Source organism: Podarcis vaucheri (genome assembly GCF_965113315.1).
Source record: "Podarcis vaucheri genome assembly, chromosome: 7".
NCBI classification, from domain to species: Eukaryota; Metazoa; Chordata; class Lepidosauria; order Squamata; family Lacertidae; genus Podarcis; species Podarcis vaucheri.
The window spans coordinates 74,866,247-74,887,171 of NC_138765.1; the positions used below are offsets into that span (position 1 = coordinate 74,866,247).

At 49.0% G+C, this 20,925-nt stretch overlaps 1 protein-coding gene across 1 annotated transcript; it reads left to right on the top strand.

Moving 5' to 3' along the window:
• Window positions 1–610: 610 nt before the first annotated feature.
• Window positions 611–7,334, top strand: FNDC10 (fibronectin type III domain containing 10). Its single transcript, XM_082233347.1, has one exon. It carries the CDS (start codon window positions 1,237–1,239, stop codon window positions 2,050–2,052), a length of 816 nt encoding a protein of 271 aa, XP_082089473.1. The 5' UTR covers window positions 611–1,236; the 3' UTR covers window positions 2,053–7,334.
• The last annotated feature ends 13,591 nt before the right edge of the window (window positions 7,335–20,925 follow it).

A 20,925-nucleotide genomic window follows, 5' to 3' on the forward strand; every position in this document is an offset into this window, starting at 1 on the left:
CAGAGACTTCACCTTGCCAACAAAGGTCCATATACAGTGGTACCTCGGGTTAAGTACTTAATTCGTTCCGGAGGTCCGTTCTTGACCTGAAACTGTTCTTAACCTGAAGCACTACTTTAGCTAATGGGGCCTCCCGCTGCCACCACGCTGCTGGAGCACGATTTCTGTTCTCATCCTGAAGCAAAGTTCTTAACCCAAGGTACTATGTCTGGGTTAGCGGAGTGTGTAACCTGAAGCGTATGTAACCTGAAGCGTATGTAACCCGAGGTACCACTGTAGTTACAGCTATGGTTTTCCCAGTAGTGATGTCTGGAAGTGAGAGCTGGACCATAAAGAAGGCTGATCGCCGAAGAATTGATGCTTTTGAATTATGTTGTTGGAGGAGACTCTTGAGAGTCCCATGGACTGCAAGAAGATCAAACCTCTCCATTCTGAAGGAAATCAGCCCTGAGTCCTCACTGGAAGGACAGATCCCGAAGCTGAGGCCACCTCATGAGAAGAGAAGACTCCCTGGAAAAGATCCTGATGTTGGGAAAGATGGAGGACACAAGGAGAAGGGGACGACAGAGGGCGAGATGGCTGGACAGTGTTCTCGAAGCTACCGGGATGAGTTTGACCAAACTGCGGGAGGCAGTGAAAGACAGGAGTGCCTGGCGTGCTCTGGTCCAGGGGGCCACGAAGAGTCGGACACGACTAAACAACAGCAAGCTGCGCGGCGTTCCCCGCAACAACCCTGTGAGGCAGATAACGCAGAGAGCGAGGGGCTGGCCCAACGCTTCAAAGCCAAGGTCGGATTCGAACCCAGGTCTCGCAGGGGTGGCACTCTACCTACTACACCACACTGCCTCTATACAAAATGCACTTTTAATTGTTCCCACACGCACCCCCCTCTTCTCTCCGATTCCACCTTCCAGACCCAGCGAGAGTTAACCGCGCCGCTGCCGCCGGCAGGAGGAGGGCCGCGGGGCGGCGCCCGAACCTCCCGGATCCCACCCGAAAGGAGGCGCCACCGCCGGCTCCAGCGCCGCCGCCTCGCCCTCTTCAACTTGGCACTTTGAAAATGTCTCTGCCGTTTGCCCGGGAAAGCCGAGGTCGCCGGGGTCCCGCCTCGGCCTGCCTCCGGCCGGGGCTTCCCTTTGCGCCCAAGCCCCGCTAGAGCGCGCCGGATCCCGGCCTGGGAAAGCCCTTTCCCCCGCGCTGCACCTGCTCCTGCTCCTCCATGCCCCGGCGCCAGCCATGCTTCTCCGGCTCCTGCTGCTCGCCCTGCTCGGCCTGGGCCGGGCGCCGCGGCTGGGAATCGTCCCGACGGCTTGGGGAGCCTCAGAGGCGCGCGGCGCGCACCGGGACCCGCCGCTCGGAGGCGCCGAGGACGCGGGTGCGGAGGGAGACCCGTGGTGCCCGTACAAGGTGCTGAGCGAAGGCCCCGACGGCGGCGGAGGAGCCTCGGGGGCGCAGGGCGGGCGCCTGTGTTTCCGCAGCCGGGCGCGGGGCTTCCAGTGCGCGCCGCGGAGCTGCAAAGCGCACCGCTCGCCCGGGCGCGCCCTGCTGGCCAACGTGCTCCTCAACGGCAGCGTCCTCCTGCAGTGGGGCTGGCCTCCCCTGCTGGCCGAGGGAGAAGAAGACGGCGACGACGAGGGAGCCGAAGTTCCCACCTCCTCGGCCGAGCTCGGCCTGCTGCGCGGCTTCTCGCTCTCGTGCTCGTGGGAAGGCGCCTACACGCGTTTCCAGTGCGACCGCGTCCAGCTGGGCGCCGCTTGCCGCGACTACCTGCTGCAGGACGCGCACGGCAGCGTCCGCTACCGCCTCTGCTTGCAGCCCCTCTTCTCCGCCGCCGCCAACGGTACCGATCCTGATTCTGCTCCCCCTCCCCGGTGGCCTCCGGAATGCGTGGAGTTCACCGTGGAGCCGGCCGGCATGCGGGAGATCGTGGTCGCCATGACGGCCGTCGGGGGCTCCATCTGCGTCATGCTCGTCTTCATCTGCCTCCTGGTCGCCTATCTCACCGAGAACCTCACGCCCCCCGCCGCGCCCGCCGCCAAGAGGGGAAACTGAGGCGGGTTAAGCCCCGAGGAGCGCGCAGTGAGACCCTGGCTGCCCTCGGGTGGACGGGGGAAGAGAGCCCCAGCGAGCAACCTTTGAGCGTGCGCATCGTGCCGAGGACGCACAACTGTGATCCCTGCTCCGAATTACTTTATGTAATCACGGGAGTAAGCCATAACGGGGTGTAGCGTCGGAAGCCCACCCCCCTTTCAGATTGGTTTCAAATCGGATGGGGGACCTGTATGTGGAGATTCTTGCATTGCAGGGGGTTGGACTAGATGACTCTGGGGTGCCTTCCAGTTCTGCAATTCTAGTATTCTTTCAGGTTTGCTTGGCTATAAAGCCCCCCTCCCGGGGATTGCTTTCTGAGTAAGCCTGCCCAGGAAAAAGGGGCTGTGCAGGTGGGATCCCTGGTCACATTTACTTGGGAGAAAGCCTGGACTTTAACTGGCGAGCGGATCCAGTTGCAAATGAGGGCTGCAAAGGCTCGTGGCCTGATTGGGGAAGCACGTCTTTTCAAAATCCTTTTTAGCTCAGTTAAAAGGGTTCCTTCTTTGGATTAATGCCACACTTTAAAAAAATAGATATATTTAGGTTAATTTCTAATATTCCCCCTCTTCTCACACATCCGGGAATGCTTCTTCCAAGAAGAAACATGACATTCTTTCTCTCCCCTCCCCTCCCCCCACTGCTGGGCATATTTCCTGGCCATATTTATGCAAATTTAATTGGCTGACCATTTAATCAATGAAAACTCATAGGATGAATCAACATGGGGCCCTTCTAGATTACCTGTTTATGTTGCATTCATCCTGATTGGTTTGCAGGGTGGTTAGAGAACGCCTCAAAGGAAGCGTTGCCCTTCCAGTGCGTTTTCACTGTTACTTTCCTTATTGCAAAAACTCCAGTCTTTGGGGGAAGCAGGTTTGCTGCGCAAGACCTCCCCACTGTAATTGGCCAGGCGGTAGGTAGCTCAATGGTAGAGCATCTGCTTTGCATGCAGAAGGTCCCAGGTTCAATCCCCAACGTCTCCAGCAAGGGCTGGGAATGTCACCTGTGTCTAAAACCCTGGGTCACTGCTGCCGGTTGGTGTTGCCAATACTGGGTTATATGGACCAAGAGTCAGCTTCCTGCATTTCTAGAACCTGAATTTGCTGGTATGTGATTGGACCCCACTCAAAGAGAGCAACAGTCTGGAAGCACCCTAAGATATGTGAAGTGGTTATGATGGTGATGGTAGACTGCGCTGGGCCTCCCTTTTCTGTGGGGGGGGGGGCAAGGAGAGAGGGAGGCTCCCTCCCCTACTTTATGAAGCAGTGGTTCTGGTCCTCTCTGGCTAGAGACCTCTGGGGGAAGCCCTCACATAGTCGCCCAGGGCTCATCTCCACACCTGCGCACTTCACGCGACAACTGCACCATCAAGTGACGACTTGACTTGGATTTTTGGATTGTGGGTTAGTCACCACCTAATAGGAAGTCCACTTGCTCCAGGCCGCCCTGCTTTCAGTGGTGTGAGCTCCCCATTCACTGCCTTTTCTGGTTCTTTGAGAAATTTGCAGGTAAAGTCCCACATGCTCTGTTAACCCCTCACTGACTTCACTCACCTTGCCTGCCTGCACAACGTACAGATATGGTATTTTAAAGAGGCATCTCCATTTTTGGAGGAGCAGCCCTTTTTGGTGAGAAGTGGTGGAAAATGCCTCCAGTCTTGGAGATCCCAGGGATAGGGACCATGTCTGTGGGGCTGCTGGCTATTAGGAAAGAGACTAGTGTCTGCTCTGGGAGCAGGAGGGGGATAAGAGGGGAAGCTAGGACCAAGGGGAAGCCCTTGGGTGGGTGAGCAGAAATATAAGGGCTAGCTGAAGATGATGCTGGGAACAGCTGTGATGGAACAAAGCAACCTCTGGCTGTGCATTCATTTTTTCCCCTCCCCAAAGAATCCTGGGAACTGTAGTTTGTTCTGGGTGCTGGGAATTGTAGTGCTGTGCAGGGTAAACTGCAATTCCCAGGTTTCTTGGAGTGGGGTATGCTTCAAAGGCACTTTGTGTATGCAGCCTCTGTTTCTTCCCCGTTCAGAAGTCTGTTCTGAATGCCAAAGCTCGGGTGGTGTAGGAAGTGCAGGAATAAATGCAAAGTGCCCCTGAGCATGTGCAGAGTCCACTTCTCCGAGCTAAGCAGCGGTTCCCTCCACCAGCTGGTTGGGGAAGTTGGACACCTTCAGAAAAAGTATAGAAGCATTTCTCCACGGCACCTGGCCCTGTTGAAACAAAGTAGGGTTGCCTCCATTGCATCAGCTTTAGCTTAGAGACACACCTGGACTGGTCCAGAATATGCATCTTCTCATCCATCATGTCTAGGACTTGTTAGCCTGCATCTGGACTATAGATGGAACTGATGCCTCAAGTAAGGAGAACCAGGCACCTCTCTTCCCCAAGAGTTGAGCGGAATTCTTGAAGCAGAAAACCCCAGAACTCAAATGTGAGAATCTGCCGTCTGAATTTTTGAAGTTTTGAAAATGCAGTGTTTTAAAAAAACGATCTCGAAGCAACTTTTTCTATGCTGTCGTAATCCAACACCTGCTTAGACGGGGGACAGCGTGTAGCAATGAGCACATATGTGGGTGGCTCTAGGTATGTCCCCAAACCTGTGACCTTCAGCACAAAGAAGTACTGTAGATTCTTTTAAAAAAGAAGGGGGGAAAGTGGTTTTCAGGTTTTATATATGGGGGGAAAATGAATTTGAAGTCATTCGTTTCAAATTGTTGTCAAACATTGTTCTGTGTCTAACCATTCTCAAATAACTTTAGAGGGAGATGGAGGCTTCCTTGAAACTAGAGTTTCCCAAAGACGAAATTCGGGTTTCAAAAGGATTTTAGAAGCATATATGAGTTAGACTAGGGGTGGCTAAGATGATGAGTTCTGGGTATCCCTGAGTTTTAGCTCACATCATCTGCTGACTTGGGCCCTCCGGGTGTCGCTGAACTACAATTCCCACCATCCCTGGCTATTGACCATGCTTGCAGGGACTGATGGGAGTTGTAGCCCAACATCAGGTTGACTGTCCCTGAGGTCAGACTTTGCATTAAAGCAGATGTGGGGAACTTGTGGCCCTACAGACATTGCTGGACTAAAGCTCCCATCCTCCCTTGCAAGTGTGGCCATAGCCAGGGAAGATGGGAGTTGTAGTTCAGAGACACCTGGCAAGCCAGAGGTTTTCCACACCTGCTTAAAATAAGATTGGTCAACGGTTCTGTTGCTCTGTTTGCTGAATTTTCTCTGGATTGGTTTCAAGGGAGGAAAAACCTTCATCTCGCTCAGGTGCTTAGATATCGTTTTCTGTTTCTGTGATGGGAAAACGTAACGCAGTGGTGAAATGGGGAGCATAGATGCTCATTTGATCAGACTTCCTTGTTTGGGTGGCAGTAACGTGTGTGAATTTTCTGCCACTTTTAGTAGAAAGTCCTGCATTGCTGGGGGTTAGACTAGATGTCCTTCGGTGTCTCTTCCAGTGCTACTGTTCTATTAAATGGTCGCTCTAGGGCAAGGATAGGAAATCTGTGACCCTCCAGATATTGTTGGACTAGTGCCGCAGACCACCCGATGTGTTTTTTTATCTATCTACCCACCGTAAGGTCCTTCTGCAGGTCGCAACAGTACGGAAATACAGTATTAAAATCAGTTAAAACAATTGGTAATTGGAAGAACAGGGTGGGCCCTAGAAATCTCTATCGGGTCAAGTTGGGGGACCTCCCAGGTATGCGCCCCCAGTGAAAAAGCCCTCCTCCTGTGCCTGCTTGCAACTAAGCATCAGGCCATGGTGATAAATAACTGGACTCCATTAGTAGTGCCCTTACCAGGCAGTGAAGAAGAAGGTGATTTTTCAGGTAATCAGCTCCAGAGTTATTTGGGGCTTTGTTCGCAGGGAGCAGACCGCTAAAACTGGTTTGGTGGCTAAACAGGCATGGAGCCTGACTTGGTTCCCATTGGGATAGCTCAGTCGGTGGAGCAGGAGGTTGTGGGTTCGGTTCCCTGTCCTTGTCTAGCCTTGAGGAGGAAGGGCAGGGCTCAGTTAAAGGCCCCGGAGTCTGAAAAGTGAAAACGTGAAGTGTAGTGGATGCTGGCTCTTTGGGGCAAATGAGGCAGTGCCCTGCTAACCCCTGGCTGCCCTCTGCCAGGCCGTTCCCACCTCCCTGCCTTCTTACAATCAGTCCCTGGCTGGCGGCCTTCCTCTTACCGCTTATAAAACTCAGCAGGGAGGAAGATGGGGTCAAAACTTGCTTGCCATTGCCTTTGGCTCCCCCTACTGTTGGCCTCCTGCATTTCAGCCCGACAGAGACCAGTCACCGTCACCGGAGTGAGGAGAACCTTTAATAAGCATGATGTAAAATTGACTTACGTGGGTGATTTCCCCTGTCACCTATGCACAGAAGCTGTCCTTCTGGCAAAGGCACCTCCCACCACTGTGGTCCACTAACTGTTGTCAACGCTTTGGCCAGCTGGCTCTCAGCCCTTCTCGCTTACTGCTTCTGTAACACCCCAGTTGTCGCCATGCTTTGGTATTAACTATCTTGTGCCTTAAGTGTGTCCCCTCCCTTTGTGCTCTCTCTCCACACACACACACACACACACACACACACACACCGCTGGTTTCCACTCCATCAGTTTTACGGGATAACAAATACTTTGCTGTTGTCTCTTTTACAGTAGCTGTAAAGGCATTTTAGTTAACGAGCTGTTAAATTACGTTTAATTGGTTTAATTTGGTTTGTTGGTGATTTCCCCCACCACCACCAAAAAAAAAGCAATTGCCAGATCTCATCGTAGGAGATCTGTTTGAGGACCTTTGAATGGTAGCTGTGGTTTTCTCTTTTTTTTGGTTAGCACAATCTGTGTCTAGTCGTTCGGCATTTCTACAGCAATACCAATGTGTGTAGATTGTTTTAAAAACCGTTTCTGCTAGTTCCCCCCATGTTAACAGATGGGAGCTGTGCCCCATAGAGAATAACTGGCCCAAGGCTATATGCCGTGTTCCCAGCTGATTTATTTTGTCATTTTTTTAAAAATAAAAAAACCCACACACATTATTATGAATGCTTTTGGGAGCAAACACGCAAAGTGGCTTACACACAATTACATATGTATTAAAAATCAGTTTCTGGACCCTGTCTCTTTGTCACCATGTGGCGTGACCAAGAAATGTAATTCAGGGTGGAGCTATGCAAATAAGGAGCGGGCTCGATTCTCAGCGGCTCCCATTACGTTCTGTCAGGAGCAAATAAAAGTTAATAAAAACAAGTATATGACTCAGTGTGTTGTTTCTTGCATTGAGATCAGGTCGCCAGTCCGTCTGTGTTGATTTATACATCCAAGTTTTAAAGCAGCATTACGCCTCTGCCCACAAAGCACCCTGGGAACTGTAGTCAGTTAAAGGTGCTGAACGTTGCTAGGAGACCCCTATTCCTCTCCCAGCACTACCATTTCCAAGGTTCCTTGGGAAGATCAGTTGCCTGTTAAACACCCCTGGGAATGGTAGCACTGGGAGGGGGATAGGGGTCTCCTAACAACTCTAAGCACCCTTAACGAACTACAGCTCCCAGGATTCTTTGGGAAGAAGCCAGGACTGTTTAAAGGGGCATGGTGATGTTTTAAATGGGTAGTACATGTGGGGCCTACTGGAGAGATGTTTGGCTCTCTTTTTCAGGTACAGTTGCTTGCAAGGCTAAGACAAGCACAGAAGCAGTAGCCAATCAGATACCATGTGGGTTTGCCCAATACATAGTAGAGCCTGGACCATTTAAGCTGAGCGGGGCACTGCCTCACCAACCTCAGCCAGTGCCCACCTGCCTGCCTTCTGACATCCAGGCCAGAGGATGGAGGCACTCTTCCTTAGTCTCAATGCTGCCCTTGTAAAACACACCAGGGAGGAGGATGGGGACAGAACTAGAATAAGTTGGAGCTGCCTGTCGTTGTCTCTGGCGCCACCTACTGTTGGGCTCCCTGCTTTCCACCCTATCGGTTCTAAGAGGCACCAGCCACCACTGCCGATACAGGATCAGAATGCCTCCTTTTCATTGCTAACTTTTGCCCCTGCTCTTCCCACTATCAGAAGAGTCCACTGGAAGCTGTCTTCCTTGTTCCAAAGAACCAAATGACACAGACCTCCTTGGATTACAGCCCTTCGTTTTGCAGGTGTGGACAGGTGCAGAATCACATAACTGAATTCCACATTTCTGCACGTGGAAAGCTAGCACGTCAAGGAAAAGGGTTGGATCTAACGCTTTACCCTTCCAGGCTAGATTTCAAGATGCAGGGAAGTTTGTTTGTTTAAAATGGAGCATTGCAATAACGGGGGTCAGCAAACTTTTTCATCAGGGGGCCGGTCCACTGTCCCTCAGACCTTGTGGGGGGCCGGACTATATTTCAACGAATTTATATGCCCCACAAATAACCCAGAGATGCATTTTAAATAAAAGGACACATTCTACTCATGTAAAAACATGCTGATTCCCGGGCTGGATTTAGAAGGCGATTGGGCCGGATCCGGCCACTGGCCTTACTTTGCCTACCCATGCAATAAAGGTTTCCTCAGGTGAAATTGGAATCTGTACAATCGAAGCAATTTGCAAGCAAATACATTTGCCAATGAGCCTTGGATCACCTTGGTGCTGATGTTTAAGAAGTTGCCAGCATGGCGGAACCTGCTGTGTAAGAAAGTGGAGGAAAATAAATGTCAGAAAACATTTATGTGGTTCTAGGCTACCAAATTGGGCAGATTGATGCTAGTGGGATTGTGAAAAGGGTATCCCATTGAGTTTTTCTCACTGTCCATTTGCTGCTGTTGCCTTGAGCTGGCGGTGGATATAAATAGTGTCTCTTCCCTTCCCCGCCTCCCTGCCTGGCAGGTTTGGCAGATGGTGTCGCATGTGACAGGGGACCCAGCTGAACAGATGGTTCTGTGAAGAGCTTATATCCTGTGCCATGCTGGCCGCCGGAATCCACACAAAACAGCACATCTGCCTTCCGAGGAAATCCTGGGTTACCCGAACCCTTCTCTCCCAGCTTGCACCCTCAGACAAAAGCCTTCGGCTCTCAGTGTGGGAGGTTATGGGGTTACACAGCTCCAAAGGCCAGAGACTAGGGCCAAATCCACACCATAGATTCAAAGCACTCTTAAACAGTCATGGCTTCCCCCAAAGGATTCTGGGAGCTGTGGTTGGCGTTGCTGAGAGTTGTTAAGAGACCCTTACAAGCGCAATAAATACGAATATGGTATCTGGACTTAATTCTTTCCGGAGGTCTGTACTTAACCTGAAACTGTTCTTAACCTGAAGCACCACTTTAGCTAATGGGGCCTCCTGCTGCCGCCGGAGCACGATTTCTGTTCTCATCCTGAAGCAAAGTTCTTAACCTGAAGCACTATTTCTGGGTTAGCGGAGTCTGTAACCTGAAGCGTATGTAACCCGAGGTACCACTGTATATAGATAAAAGTATTGGTTTGGTTTTTTAAAAAGGGAAAGTATATTAAGTCTTGTATGTTTCTCTATAAACCTTAATAAAATCTATTTCAAAATAAATAAATGAAACAACTGAGCCCACGCTAAGTTTGTGTGTGGAGGTTTAACACACACAGCCCCCCCCAAAAAAAAACTCAGAAGGTATCACAACCTCTGCACAGGTGAATCAGACTCTATTCACCTCTCCTCCCCACTCTCTCCTTTTACAAAGGACATTAATATCCCTAAAAGCAATCCCCTGCCCTTCCCACGCCCTGGAAATTGCAGCTCTTAAGAAAATGCAGCCAGGACAATTCTTCTTTATCAACCCTCAGATTTGTTCTGGCCTATCGGGGAAACTTAAAATAACTCCCTCTCCTTCTTTTCAAAGGGATAAGAAGAGGCGCCAAGATCAATATGACCGACCTTGAGCTTAAAAATGGGAGGCAGGAGAACGATCCATTTAGGATGCGGCAGTTTCCTTCCTCCTTTTAAATGGGGGTAATTTGATTTATTGGCAAGATAACACTGCAGAGGCTTGGAAACAGAGCACTGGGGAGAAGGGGGATGGTGACGGCAGGTTGTGCTCAATGGAAAGTGTTTTTATTTAGGGGAGAAGGAGGGGAAACACCTGAGTTGAATCAGCAATAAATAAAGCTGGCAGTAGCCAGACTTCAGGCTAGTGATTCCTTGCACTTCTGTCTCCCATCCTTCCACCGAAGATATCAGGGCAGAACACAAGGCAGAACACAAGAGTGAGGCTCATTTACAAGGTCACTCCTTTAGCTTTGTGGCCTAGTGGAGATTTGAATGCAGCTCTCCTAGTCTGGCAGTCTAACCACTGCATATACACTGGCGTTTGTTGTGTTGTGGGGTCCTCTTTGGCTTGGGGAATACAGTGGTACCTCAGGTTAAGTACTTAATTCGTTCCGGAGGTCTGTTCTTAACCTGAAACTGTTCTTAACCTGAAGCACCACTTTAGCTAATGGGGCCTCCTGCTGCCTCCGCGCCGCTGGAGCACGATTTCCGTTCTCATCCTGAAGCAAAGTTCTTAACCCGAGGTACTATTTCTGGGTTAGCGGAGCCTGTAACCTGAAGCGTCTGTAACCCGAGTTACCACTGTAAAGGATTCGACCAAAAGAGGCATGTCGAGGGCAGTAAGGAGCCAAATAGAGCCTCTACGCTCAGGGGCAATGTACCATAAAATGGTACCATAAAATGACAGCCATTGTGGCGCACACAATAGGGGATGCATGTTTCCTCCCAGTCTTGCTTGCCGGAAATGTATTTCTGGCCGCAGTAGAGAACCTTTGGCCTGTTCCAGCTGGGCCCTTCTTATGAGGCTACCCCGAACCAGTCCCAAACACTGCAGCCTTTCTTCATTTGGGAGTGCCTTCGACCCCTTGATCATTGGAGTTGCCCCTTTCTAAACCTTCTCCAACTCTAATGTAGCCTGTTTGATATGAGGCTACCAGAACTGTACGCAGCATTCCCTATGTGGTCGCGCCATAGATTTTAGAGAATCCATATACTTGTAGCGTTGGAAGGGACCCAAAGTGTCGTGTTCTGAAACTTCAGGTCGTCTAGTCCAACCCCCTCATAATCCTCTTTCCCAACCATCCAGGTTGGTTGGCGTTCACTGCCTATTGTGGCAGGGAGTTCCATAGTTTGTGCTGCGTGAACAAGGGATTTCTTTTATTGGTCCTGAATTTTCTAACTTTCTGTTTCGTGGGATGTACATGAAGTCTAGTGTTATGAGGGAGGGGGTGGGCTGCCCTCCCCCAGTCCAGAGGGTCTAAAGATGTAGAGACAATGACAGCTGCTGTGGGCAGAGTGAGGCCGCCTCCTAGCTCAGCATCACCACAGTTGTGGGTTTCAGGCAGGGGGGTTTCATCTGACACCCCCACCCACCCAGGGCTTTTCTTTTTTTATATATATAAATTTTTATTAGTTTTTTTAACATACCACTTTCAACAGTAATTAAACATACTTTTACATCTTATTCAATTTTTTTTGACTTCCACCAGTCCTGTCTGAAAATTTTCCAATCTAATCTCTTAGCATGCATTTCTTATTTTCCCTATTACATTTCAAACTCATAACCAATATCTCTGTCTTTTTCTACTTTGTAACATTTCATATATTTCTCCTTACAAAACTTCTTGTAGTCCTACTAGCGTAATTTGTGGATTACAGTTGCTCTTCAAATAATTCATATACTTCTTCCAATCTTCTGTAAATCTCTGGTCCCGCAGGTTTCGAATCCTTCCTGTCATTTTGTCCAATTCTGCATAGTCCATTAATTTCGTCTGCCATTCTTCTTTTGTCGGAATTTCTTCTTGCTTCCATTTTCTGGGCTAACAGTACTCTTGCCGCTGTGGTTCCATATAAGAACAATTTAACATCTCCCACCCAGGGCTTTTCACAGTGGTGTGGGGCACCCCCCTGCCCCACTTTTAGGATGAAGCTGGCAGCCCCTATTGAGGATGGTCAACAAAGAGGATTTGTATAATCTTTTCTCATGGGGGGGGGGGTTGGCTTCCTTATATACCTCCCTGTATCTGAGACCAATTTTTATGACCAGATCAGTCCGCAAGAGAGACATGTTGACTTTTGCAGACTCCTCTCCCCTCTGCCAACAGCATCTGGGTCCAGAAGACTTCAGGCCGGTCCTTCCGTCAAGTCAGGCAGTCAAGAAGAGAGAGGACAGAACCTCTTCTTCGCTGCACACGAAGAAATGCATTCGTTCACACCCCTGGACACAATCAGAGGCATTTCAGATAATAGAGGGCTATATTTGGAACAGACAGGCACGTGTGTGCAGCAGGAATAGAATGTGGTGATCACACCACTTCTCTTCCCCAAAGGACTGTAAATAAAGGTGGCACCTTTTCCCCAGGGCAGGGAGAGGAATAGAGTAGAAGAATAAACACACAGGAATGGGGGCAGAAGGTTCAGAATCAATAGTAGGTTTGCCCCATTTCTCCCGGCCCTACCTGGAGACGCCAGGGATTGAACCTGTGACCCTCTGCATGCAAAGCAGATGATCTGCCACCGAGCTACTGCCCTTCCCTTCAGCCAAAGGAAGGTAGAAGGCTACCTTATACCAAGCCAGGTCGCTGGTCCATCTAGATTAGTATTGTCTACTCTGACTGGCAAGGGACGTGGGTGGCACTGTGGGTTAAACCACAGAGCCTAGGACTTGTCGATCAGAAGGTCAGTGGTTTGAATCTCCGTGACGGGGTGAGCTCCCGTTGCTTGGTCCCTGCTCCTGCCAACCTAGCAGTTCAAAAACATGTCAAAGTGCAAGTAGATAAATAGGTACCGCTCCAGCGGGAAGGTAAACGGTGTTTCCGTGCGCTGCTCTGGTTCGCCAGAAGCGGCTTAGTCATGCTGGCCACATGACCCAGAAGCTGTACGCTGGCTCCCTCAGCCAATAAAGCGAGATGAGCGCCACAACCCCAGAGTCAGCCACAACTGGACCTAATGGTCAGGGGTCCCTTTACCTTTACCTTACTCTGACTGGCAGCAGCTCCCCAGGGTTTTCAGACAAGGAGCCACTCCCAGACCTACCTGGAGAAGTCAGGGATTGATTTTGGGGCCTTCTGCACCCAAAGCAGATGCTCTGACCACTTAGCTATGGCCCTTCCCCAATCCATCATGTTTACCTATATATATGTGTCAGAGTTGCTCCCCGATCCTAGCTCACAGAGGATCACGCTAGCCAGCGATCATTTAGTAAAAGTCTTTATTGAGTTACAGTTCCCATTCTCAAGCTGCTGCGTGCAACTCTACGTCTTATGGTTAGATCGGCGAAGCTCTGTCTGGGTCCCCGCCTCCTGTACACCAACTTAATATCCTAGCCTTACTCCACCTTTTCCGCCTGACTGTTCTTCTCTGGGTCCCTCTGCCCCCCGGGGTCTCTTCCTTCCGGGACTCTTCTGACGCTGACCCCCCGGACCCTTCTGTCTCCTTGCGCCGGGCTTTAGGACCTGGCTCCCTTTCCGGGCTGCTTACTGCGCCACCTTCCTGTGCATTTGAACTTGGCGCGCGCGCCCAACCTTCCACTTTCCGTCTGACCGTTTCTTCGCTCCCTGATGGAGGTGTGGCCACTCCTGACTCGTCGCCTCCCTCCTGTTGTGAGCTGCCAGCGCTTGATACCTGACTCCCTTCCTCTCCCCTGCTCTCTGTTGGTGACGCTGGTCCCGATTTCCAACTGCTCCCCTCTGAGCTCCCTCTGGCCCTTTCCTCCTGGGGTGTCCCCCTAGGCTCCCCCCTTGCCCTGGCCACTGGTGCTCCTTTCTGTGAATCTTCCGATTCACTGGAAAGACTCGGAGATCTCGGGTCGTCGTCATCACTCATCCTTTCTTCTGCCTCCTCCCCCTCGCTCTCTGTTTCCTCCCTTGCCCTTGCCTCTGCTCCTGAACCCCTGACAATATGTATGTGCTGAGTCAGTTCAGTTTGATGGGGTGGGGTGGGGGGAATGATTGTGTACACCCAGCTTCATCTTCCATCCCCTGTTTTGCGTGTTGACGGGTGCTCCAGGTGGCAGGTTTGGCTTCCCAGATCAGGCTGTTGGGTGTTTAGCATGCAGGGCTCGTTTCTGCTGAGTCACTGATTGCAGGTGAAGCCTTTTATAGCAACAGAGGAGAGAGAAGGATGAAACGGAATGCAAAAGAGCGTGACTTAGAGAAGAAAGGAGAGGGGGAAACCCCACCTCTGTGGCCTTAACATGTGCCAGGACTTCCTATGGCTCAGCCGTGCCCTTGCATCCATTTCTCAGCACTGAGCTGTACAGAATGCTGGAAACAAGGAGAGATCAAAGTGTTCCTGAGCTGGTGCAAAGAGCATTTTCTTTAGCACTGGGAAACTATAGCAAAGCCTTTTAAATTAGGGTTCCTTGGGAAAGGTTCACCAGTAGGAGCCTTCTGGACTCAACCAGGGCTTGCAGAAAAGGGTTGTGGTCCTTTAAGCCCCAACAGGCTCCTTAACAGAGAGCAGAGATTCAAATGGCAACTAGTGAACCTCCAGGTTTATTTATCTGGCCCTGGGTGCTCTCTCCAGGCCACGCCCCTTCTCTCCAGGCCTGGCGCCTAAAGATATGTAACGAAGGCACCAGGCGAGCCTCCTTGGGGAGAGCATTCCACAAGCAAGGAGCCACCGCAGAAAAGGCCCCGTTCTTGTGATGCCGCCATCTGGACCTCTGGTGAAGGAGGCACACAAAGAAGGGCTCAGATGATGCCTGGATAAAAGGGTGTGTGGAAACTAGCCTGCCACACAAAGCTTAAGTTCATTGCTCTGTCCACTTTTGCCTCTGGCTCTGCTCACTAGGCGACTGTGGCCCCTGGCAGGTTACTCATGTGGCCCGCAGAATGCAAAAAGCATTCCCAGCACTGGCTGAAGCTCTCCATCTGCTCCAGATGATTGCTGCAGCAACATTCCACGCTGGCTGCTTCTGGGAGCCTTGCGTCCTGCTAGGATGTGTATCTTGCTTCCCAGTGAGCTGACCATGGTCCTGCTTTCTGAGAATTAGCCTGTACTTCTGCTAGATTTACCCCATCCAAAAAGCCCCCCTGCAGAATCTAGCCTAGAACATGATAGGAAAGGGCAGCGATCTCTTTGAATTCTGCAACTGACCGCACCTTCTAAGCTTTTGTTGTTACTGTTCATCCGGCAGTGTGGTAGCCTAGAATTCTGTGGCGGCCTTATGAGGAACGGCTAAGGGAGCTGGGCATGTTTAGCCTGGAGAAGAGGAGGTTAAGGGGTGATATGATAGCCATGTTCAAATATATAAAAGGATTTCACATAGAGGAGGGAGAAAGGTTGTTTTCTGCTGCTCCAGAGAAGCGGACACGGAGCAATGGATCCAAACTACAAGAAAGAAGATTCCACCTAAACATTAGGAAGAACTTCCTGACAGTAAGAGCTGTTCGACAGTGGAATTTGCTGCCAAGGAGTGTGGTGGAGTCTCCTCCTTTGGAGGTCTTTAAGCAGAGTGTCTTTCAGATAGCTTGGACCTAAGCCATATAAGTAGGGACGCAGGTGGCGCTGTGGAGCCTAGGACTTGCTGATCAGAAGGTCGGCGGTTCGAATCCCTGTGACGGGGTGAGCTCCTGTTGCTCAGTCCCTGCTCCTGCCAACCTAGCAGTTCGAAAGCACGTCAAAGTGCAAGTAAATAAATAGGTACCGCTCCGGTGGGAAGGTAAACAGCATTTCCGTTCGCCAGAAGCTGCTCTGGTTTGCCAGAAGCGGCTTAGTCATCCTGGCCCCATGACCCGGAAGCTGTACACTGGCTCCCTCGGCCAATAAAGCGAGATGAGCGCCGCAACCCCAGAGTCGGTCACGACTGGACCTAATGGTCAGGGGTCCCTTTACCTTTACCTTTAAGCCATATAAGACATTATAGGTCATAAACAGCACTTTCACCTGTGTCCAGAAACAGACCAGCTGAGCTGTTGTAACAAGGGAGTCATGTGCTCCCATAACCATTAGAAGTTATAAATAGTCTCCATTGATGCACAGTTGGCTGGGGCTGATGGGAGTTGCAGTCTAAAACATCTGGTGGGCACCAGCTTGGTGAAGGCTGCTTCAGCACACACACCTTCTGACTCAGTTGATCTGCACTCCAAACAAGTGGTTCTCAACACCAGGTTTTCCCTTCCAGATCGGGGCTTTTCCATTTTTAATTTTGACAAGACACTTTGAACAGCAGATTGATTTTTCCTCAAGAGCGATCCCACAGGCTGGAGATAGACTTTGCAAACGGATTGTGGTCTGTGGTGTTTCAATGCGGCTGCTGCCTGGACTAGAGAAGGATGAAATGGTGTCTGAATGGTTTCTCTGGGTGTCATAGAAAATGTCTTGCCAGTAGGCAAAGAGCCATGAATTTTGTTTTGCCTTGTGTTTTATAATTATTCAAGAGGGGGGGGTTCTTACCTTGCATGATCTCTCCCCAGCCAATAGATTTCCCTCCCAATTACATTATCTTGACTTCCACACCATTACCGATCACTGATGTGCGAGCAGAAAATACAAAAAGTCATGCAGGAAAAATTTGTATTATTAATATTACTTGCAGTATCAGTATTATTATGATTAGCAGATGAACTGGGTTGATTAATTTCTCAGCCTTTGGGTTAGCATCAAGTATCCTGCAAGCATTATTACTGCAGGGTTTAACCGCCAAGGATCCACAATTGAAAGCTGCAATTGGGGGAAGATGATATTCCCTAATCAGACTTTCTGGCCTTCTATTTTCTCCAGAAAGGAATCGCATGGTTTATTATATGCTGCTACTTACGATTGATTACTTGCTAAAACTGCTTCAGCATGTACCCAATTTCCACAGGAAAGATATATACTTCTTCCCTGCCTATACTTTGATTTGTGATCAGAAAATCTCTACTAAAATATTGATTATCGGTGTGTAGCTAAGGGAAACAGGTATTATTGGGTCACATCCAATTAAGTCTGACCCACAGCTGACCCACTGAAATTAACAGATCCAAATTAGTACAGCTGTTCTTATGGTTCTTGTTGCAGTTTTTAGCCAATTAATTGATGTTACTGCTACTACTAGAGTGGCCATGAAGCCCATCATTTCCCCTCCTCTACTCACATGTTTTTCTGCTTTGATGATTTGAGTCTGCCTTTACTGAAGTAGTGACAGATGATTCCAGTATATTATATTATATTATATTATATTATATTATATTATATTATATTATATTATATTATATTATATTATATATTGGTACCTCAGGTTAAGTACTTAATTTGTTCCGGAGGTCCATTCTTAACCTGAAACTGTTCTTAAGCTGAAGCACCACTTTAGCTGATGGGGCTTCCCGCTGCTGCCGCGCCACCGGAGCACGATTTCTGTTCTCATCCTGAAGCAAAGTTCTTAACCCGAGGTACTATTTCTGGGTTAGCGGAGTCTGTAACCTGAGGCGTATGTAACCCGAGGTACCACTGTATATTAATCAGTGCTTTTTTTCTAAAAAAATGTTTAGGGGTACTCTCATTTTGACTCAAGAAAATCACCTTTTTATAGTTCAGTTCAGGGAGAATACAGAAATGGACAAAGGTACAAAGACTCACAAAATGTTTAGGGGTATGCGTCCCCCTGCGTCCCCCCAGAAAAAAGCACTCTGTTTGTGTTTGTGTGTGTAATAGAATTGAATGTAGCTTGTTTATCTTCCCCTGTTTGTGGCACCAGGGTGCCATCTAGTGGTCACCTGGCCTCTTAACCATCTGTATGCAGACCTTTTCCAGCTGGGGAATTAACAATTTGCAACAATTTGGAAATATAGAAGCAGCGAAGAAGGCTTAATTCAGAAGTTTTTTCTGGCTCCCCTTATGTTGGTGAGTCACCTTATACAAGGGACGGGGAATGCCCCCCCCCCCACCCGATCTTTACCTTTGGCCCACAGGACTCTTTCCCAGCTACAACATCTCCTCTCCCCAGGCCATTCCTCTCACCATCCCCGCTTTCAGACTCTTCAAGTGTCCCTATTTTCCAGAGACAGCCCCGGATTTACAGAAACCATCCCGGTTTCTGATTTGAACCCAGAATGTCTCTATTTTCATCGGAGAAATGTGGGAGGACATGGTAAAGGTAAAGGGACCCCTGACCATTAGGTCCAGTTGTGGCCGACTCTGGGTTTGCAGCGCTCACCTTGCTTTATTGGCCGAGGGAGCCAGCGTACAACTTCCGGGTCATGTGGCCAGCATGACTAAGCCGCTTCTGGCGAAACCATAGCAGTGCATGGAAACGCCGTTTTCCTTCCCGCTGGAGCGGTACCTATTTATCTACTTGCACTTTGATGTGCTTTCGAACTGCTAGGTTGGCAGGAGGGCATGGTAGGACATTCCTATTTTAATTGGACTTTATGTGACCCACGAACCAAAGAGATAAGTAACTATACAACATTTAGAAGACATTCGAAGGCAGTCCTGTACAGGGAAGGGGTTTTTTTAAAAAAAAGTTTTATGTTTTTAAATATGTTGGAAGCCACCTAGAGTTTTATCTCAGTGTATTATAAAAAGATACTTTGTAATGGGTACAGTGGATGCTTGGATTGCGAACGTGATCCATGCGGGAGGGACGTTTGCAACCTGCAGCAGCGCGTCTGTGCACATGCAGGTTGCGATTTGGCCCTTCTGCGCATGTGCAAAGCGTGATTTAGTGCTTCTGTGCATGCGCGACTACCGAAACCCAGAAGTAACCTGTTCCAGTACTTCCGGGTTTCGGTGGGTCCGTAACCCGAAAAAATGCAACCTGAAGTGTCTGTAACCCGAGGTGTGACTGTATGCCTTTTTGTATATCTTTGAATAGATATTGTGATAGGAATTTTGAGGTCTTAGATATATGGTAATGTTCATAAGTGTACCAACCAAGCACATACATAGATCAGCACAGGAAGGCCAACCTGGAACCATTTTGATTCCCAAACTGAGCAAATGTCTTCTCTGTAAGGTCAAAGTGGGAAACCTCCCCATTGTCTCTTTCCTCACAAATCCTGTCTTAAGGGCACATTTAAGATATGAATAGGGCGTGAGCCTGTGACCTGGCGCAGGAACTAAGTATTTATCACTACAAAAGAAGGGCCGGGCTCCCCAGGCAATCCAATCAAGTAACCTGCCAGACAGGAGATAAACAACAACAGGAGAAAAACAATATTCAATTTTCTGTTTTAGACCACCTCTTCTGTGATGTATGTTTCTGGGGGTGGTCTTGATCTACAGCGTGGCAATTTCAAAAGTCTTTATAAGGCCTTGCACGCCATTTTTCTAGGTCCCTCCTCTCCTGCGGGTGAGGGGAGCACCCTGTGGCAACAGATCAATAAAGATCAAGCTTACTAGCTGCTTTGCTTCTCAATATTCTCTGGTTGGCCTCTGTTATTCTCTCCTACCAATAGGGAACCTATGCAAGGACTCTAAATGGGCTCTTGGATACCCCATAAGGGACAAGGGCAATTTTTATTTACAACAGTATCAATAAATAAAATTAAAAAGAGAGAATGAGAATACTTGCTAGGTGGGGGCATTGAGGGGTGTGGCTAGGGGAGAATTCCCAGGGCCAGGGTAGAGAGGCCGGGGGCCGCATTTGGCCCCCTGCCCTACAGTGCCCCATCCTTGTCCAAGCCAAATAATTTACTCACAGCGTTCCACCAGTTTCTGAAAATTTTGCTGCAGCTCTTTGAATTCTTTTCTGTTGGGCAACTTTCTGCACAGAAAGAAGAGGTGGAAGCGGAGGTGGAAGTGGGTGGGGGAAGGAGACACAGTAATTCTCCCTCAAACCACACCAAAGCTGCTTTGCACGTCAGTTTTTGATGGAAACCCTTAATTAGGTTAACGTAGTCACTGTCCTTCCCCAGATGGCCGGCCCTTCGCGTTCCACTGCAGTCTAATTATGGCCATTCCTCAGCTGCCCGCACGGCCGGCTGATTGCATTAAAGGAAGGATGCCCCTGAATATCTTTGATGGGCTTTTTCTTCCTTTTCGTGTTAGCAAAGGCACTTAAATAATGCAGGCAGAGTCTAGGGAGAGAAGAAATCATCATGACAACTCTACTGAGGAATTGGGGGGGAGCAATGTATAATTTGAAGAGAAAGGAACAGAGATAGCATTGATTTTAATTTTGTTGTTGTTGTTGTTTAGTCATTTAGTCATGTCCAACTCTTTGTGATGTTGTAAATAAAAATATGCCCTTTTCCCTTATGGGGTATCCAAGAGCCCATATAGAGTCCTTACATAGGTTCCCTATTGGTAGGAGAAAATAACAGAGGCCAACCAGAGAATATTGAGAAGCAAAGCAGCTAGTAAGCTTGATCTTTATTGATCTGTTGCAACAGGGTACTCCCCTCACAGGCAGGAGAGGAAGAGCACCCAGAACAATGGCCTGCAAGGCCTTATAAAGACTTTTGAAATTCCCATCCTCTAGATCAAGACCACCCCCAGAAACATTATGCATACATCACAGAAGGGGTGTAACCTAAGACCACCCCTTAGATACATCCCACCCTTATCACAGAAATTTAAATGTTGTTTTTCTCCTGTTGTTGTTTATCTTCTGTCTAGCAGGTTACTTGATTGGATTTCCTGGGGAGCCTGGCCATTCTTTTGTAGTGGTAAAATACTTATTTCCTGGGCCAGGTCACAGGCTCACACCTTATTCAAACAGACATATCCTTGAGACAGGATTTGTGAGGAAAGAGACAATGGGGAGCTTTTCCAGTTTAACCTTGCAGAGAAAGGTTTTGGTCTGTTTAGGAATCAAAATGGTTCCAGGATGGTCTTCCTGTGTTGATCTATGTATGTGCAGTTATGAACATTACCATATATCTAAGACCATAAAATTCCTATCACAGTGACCCCATGGACCAGAGAAC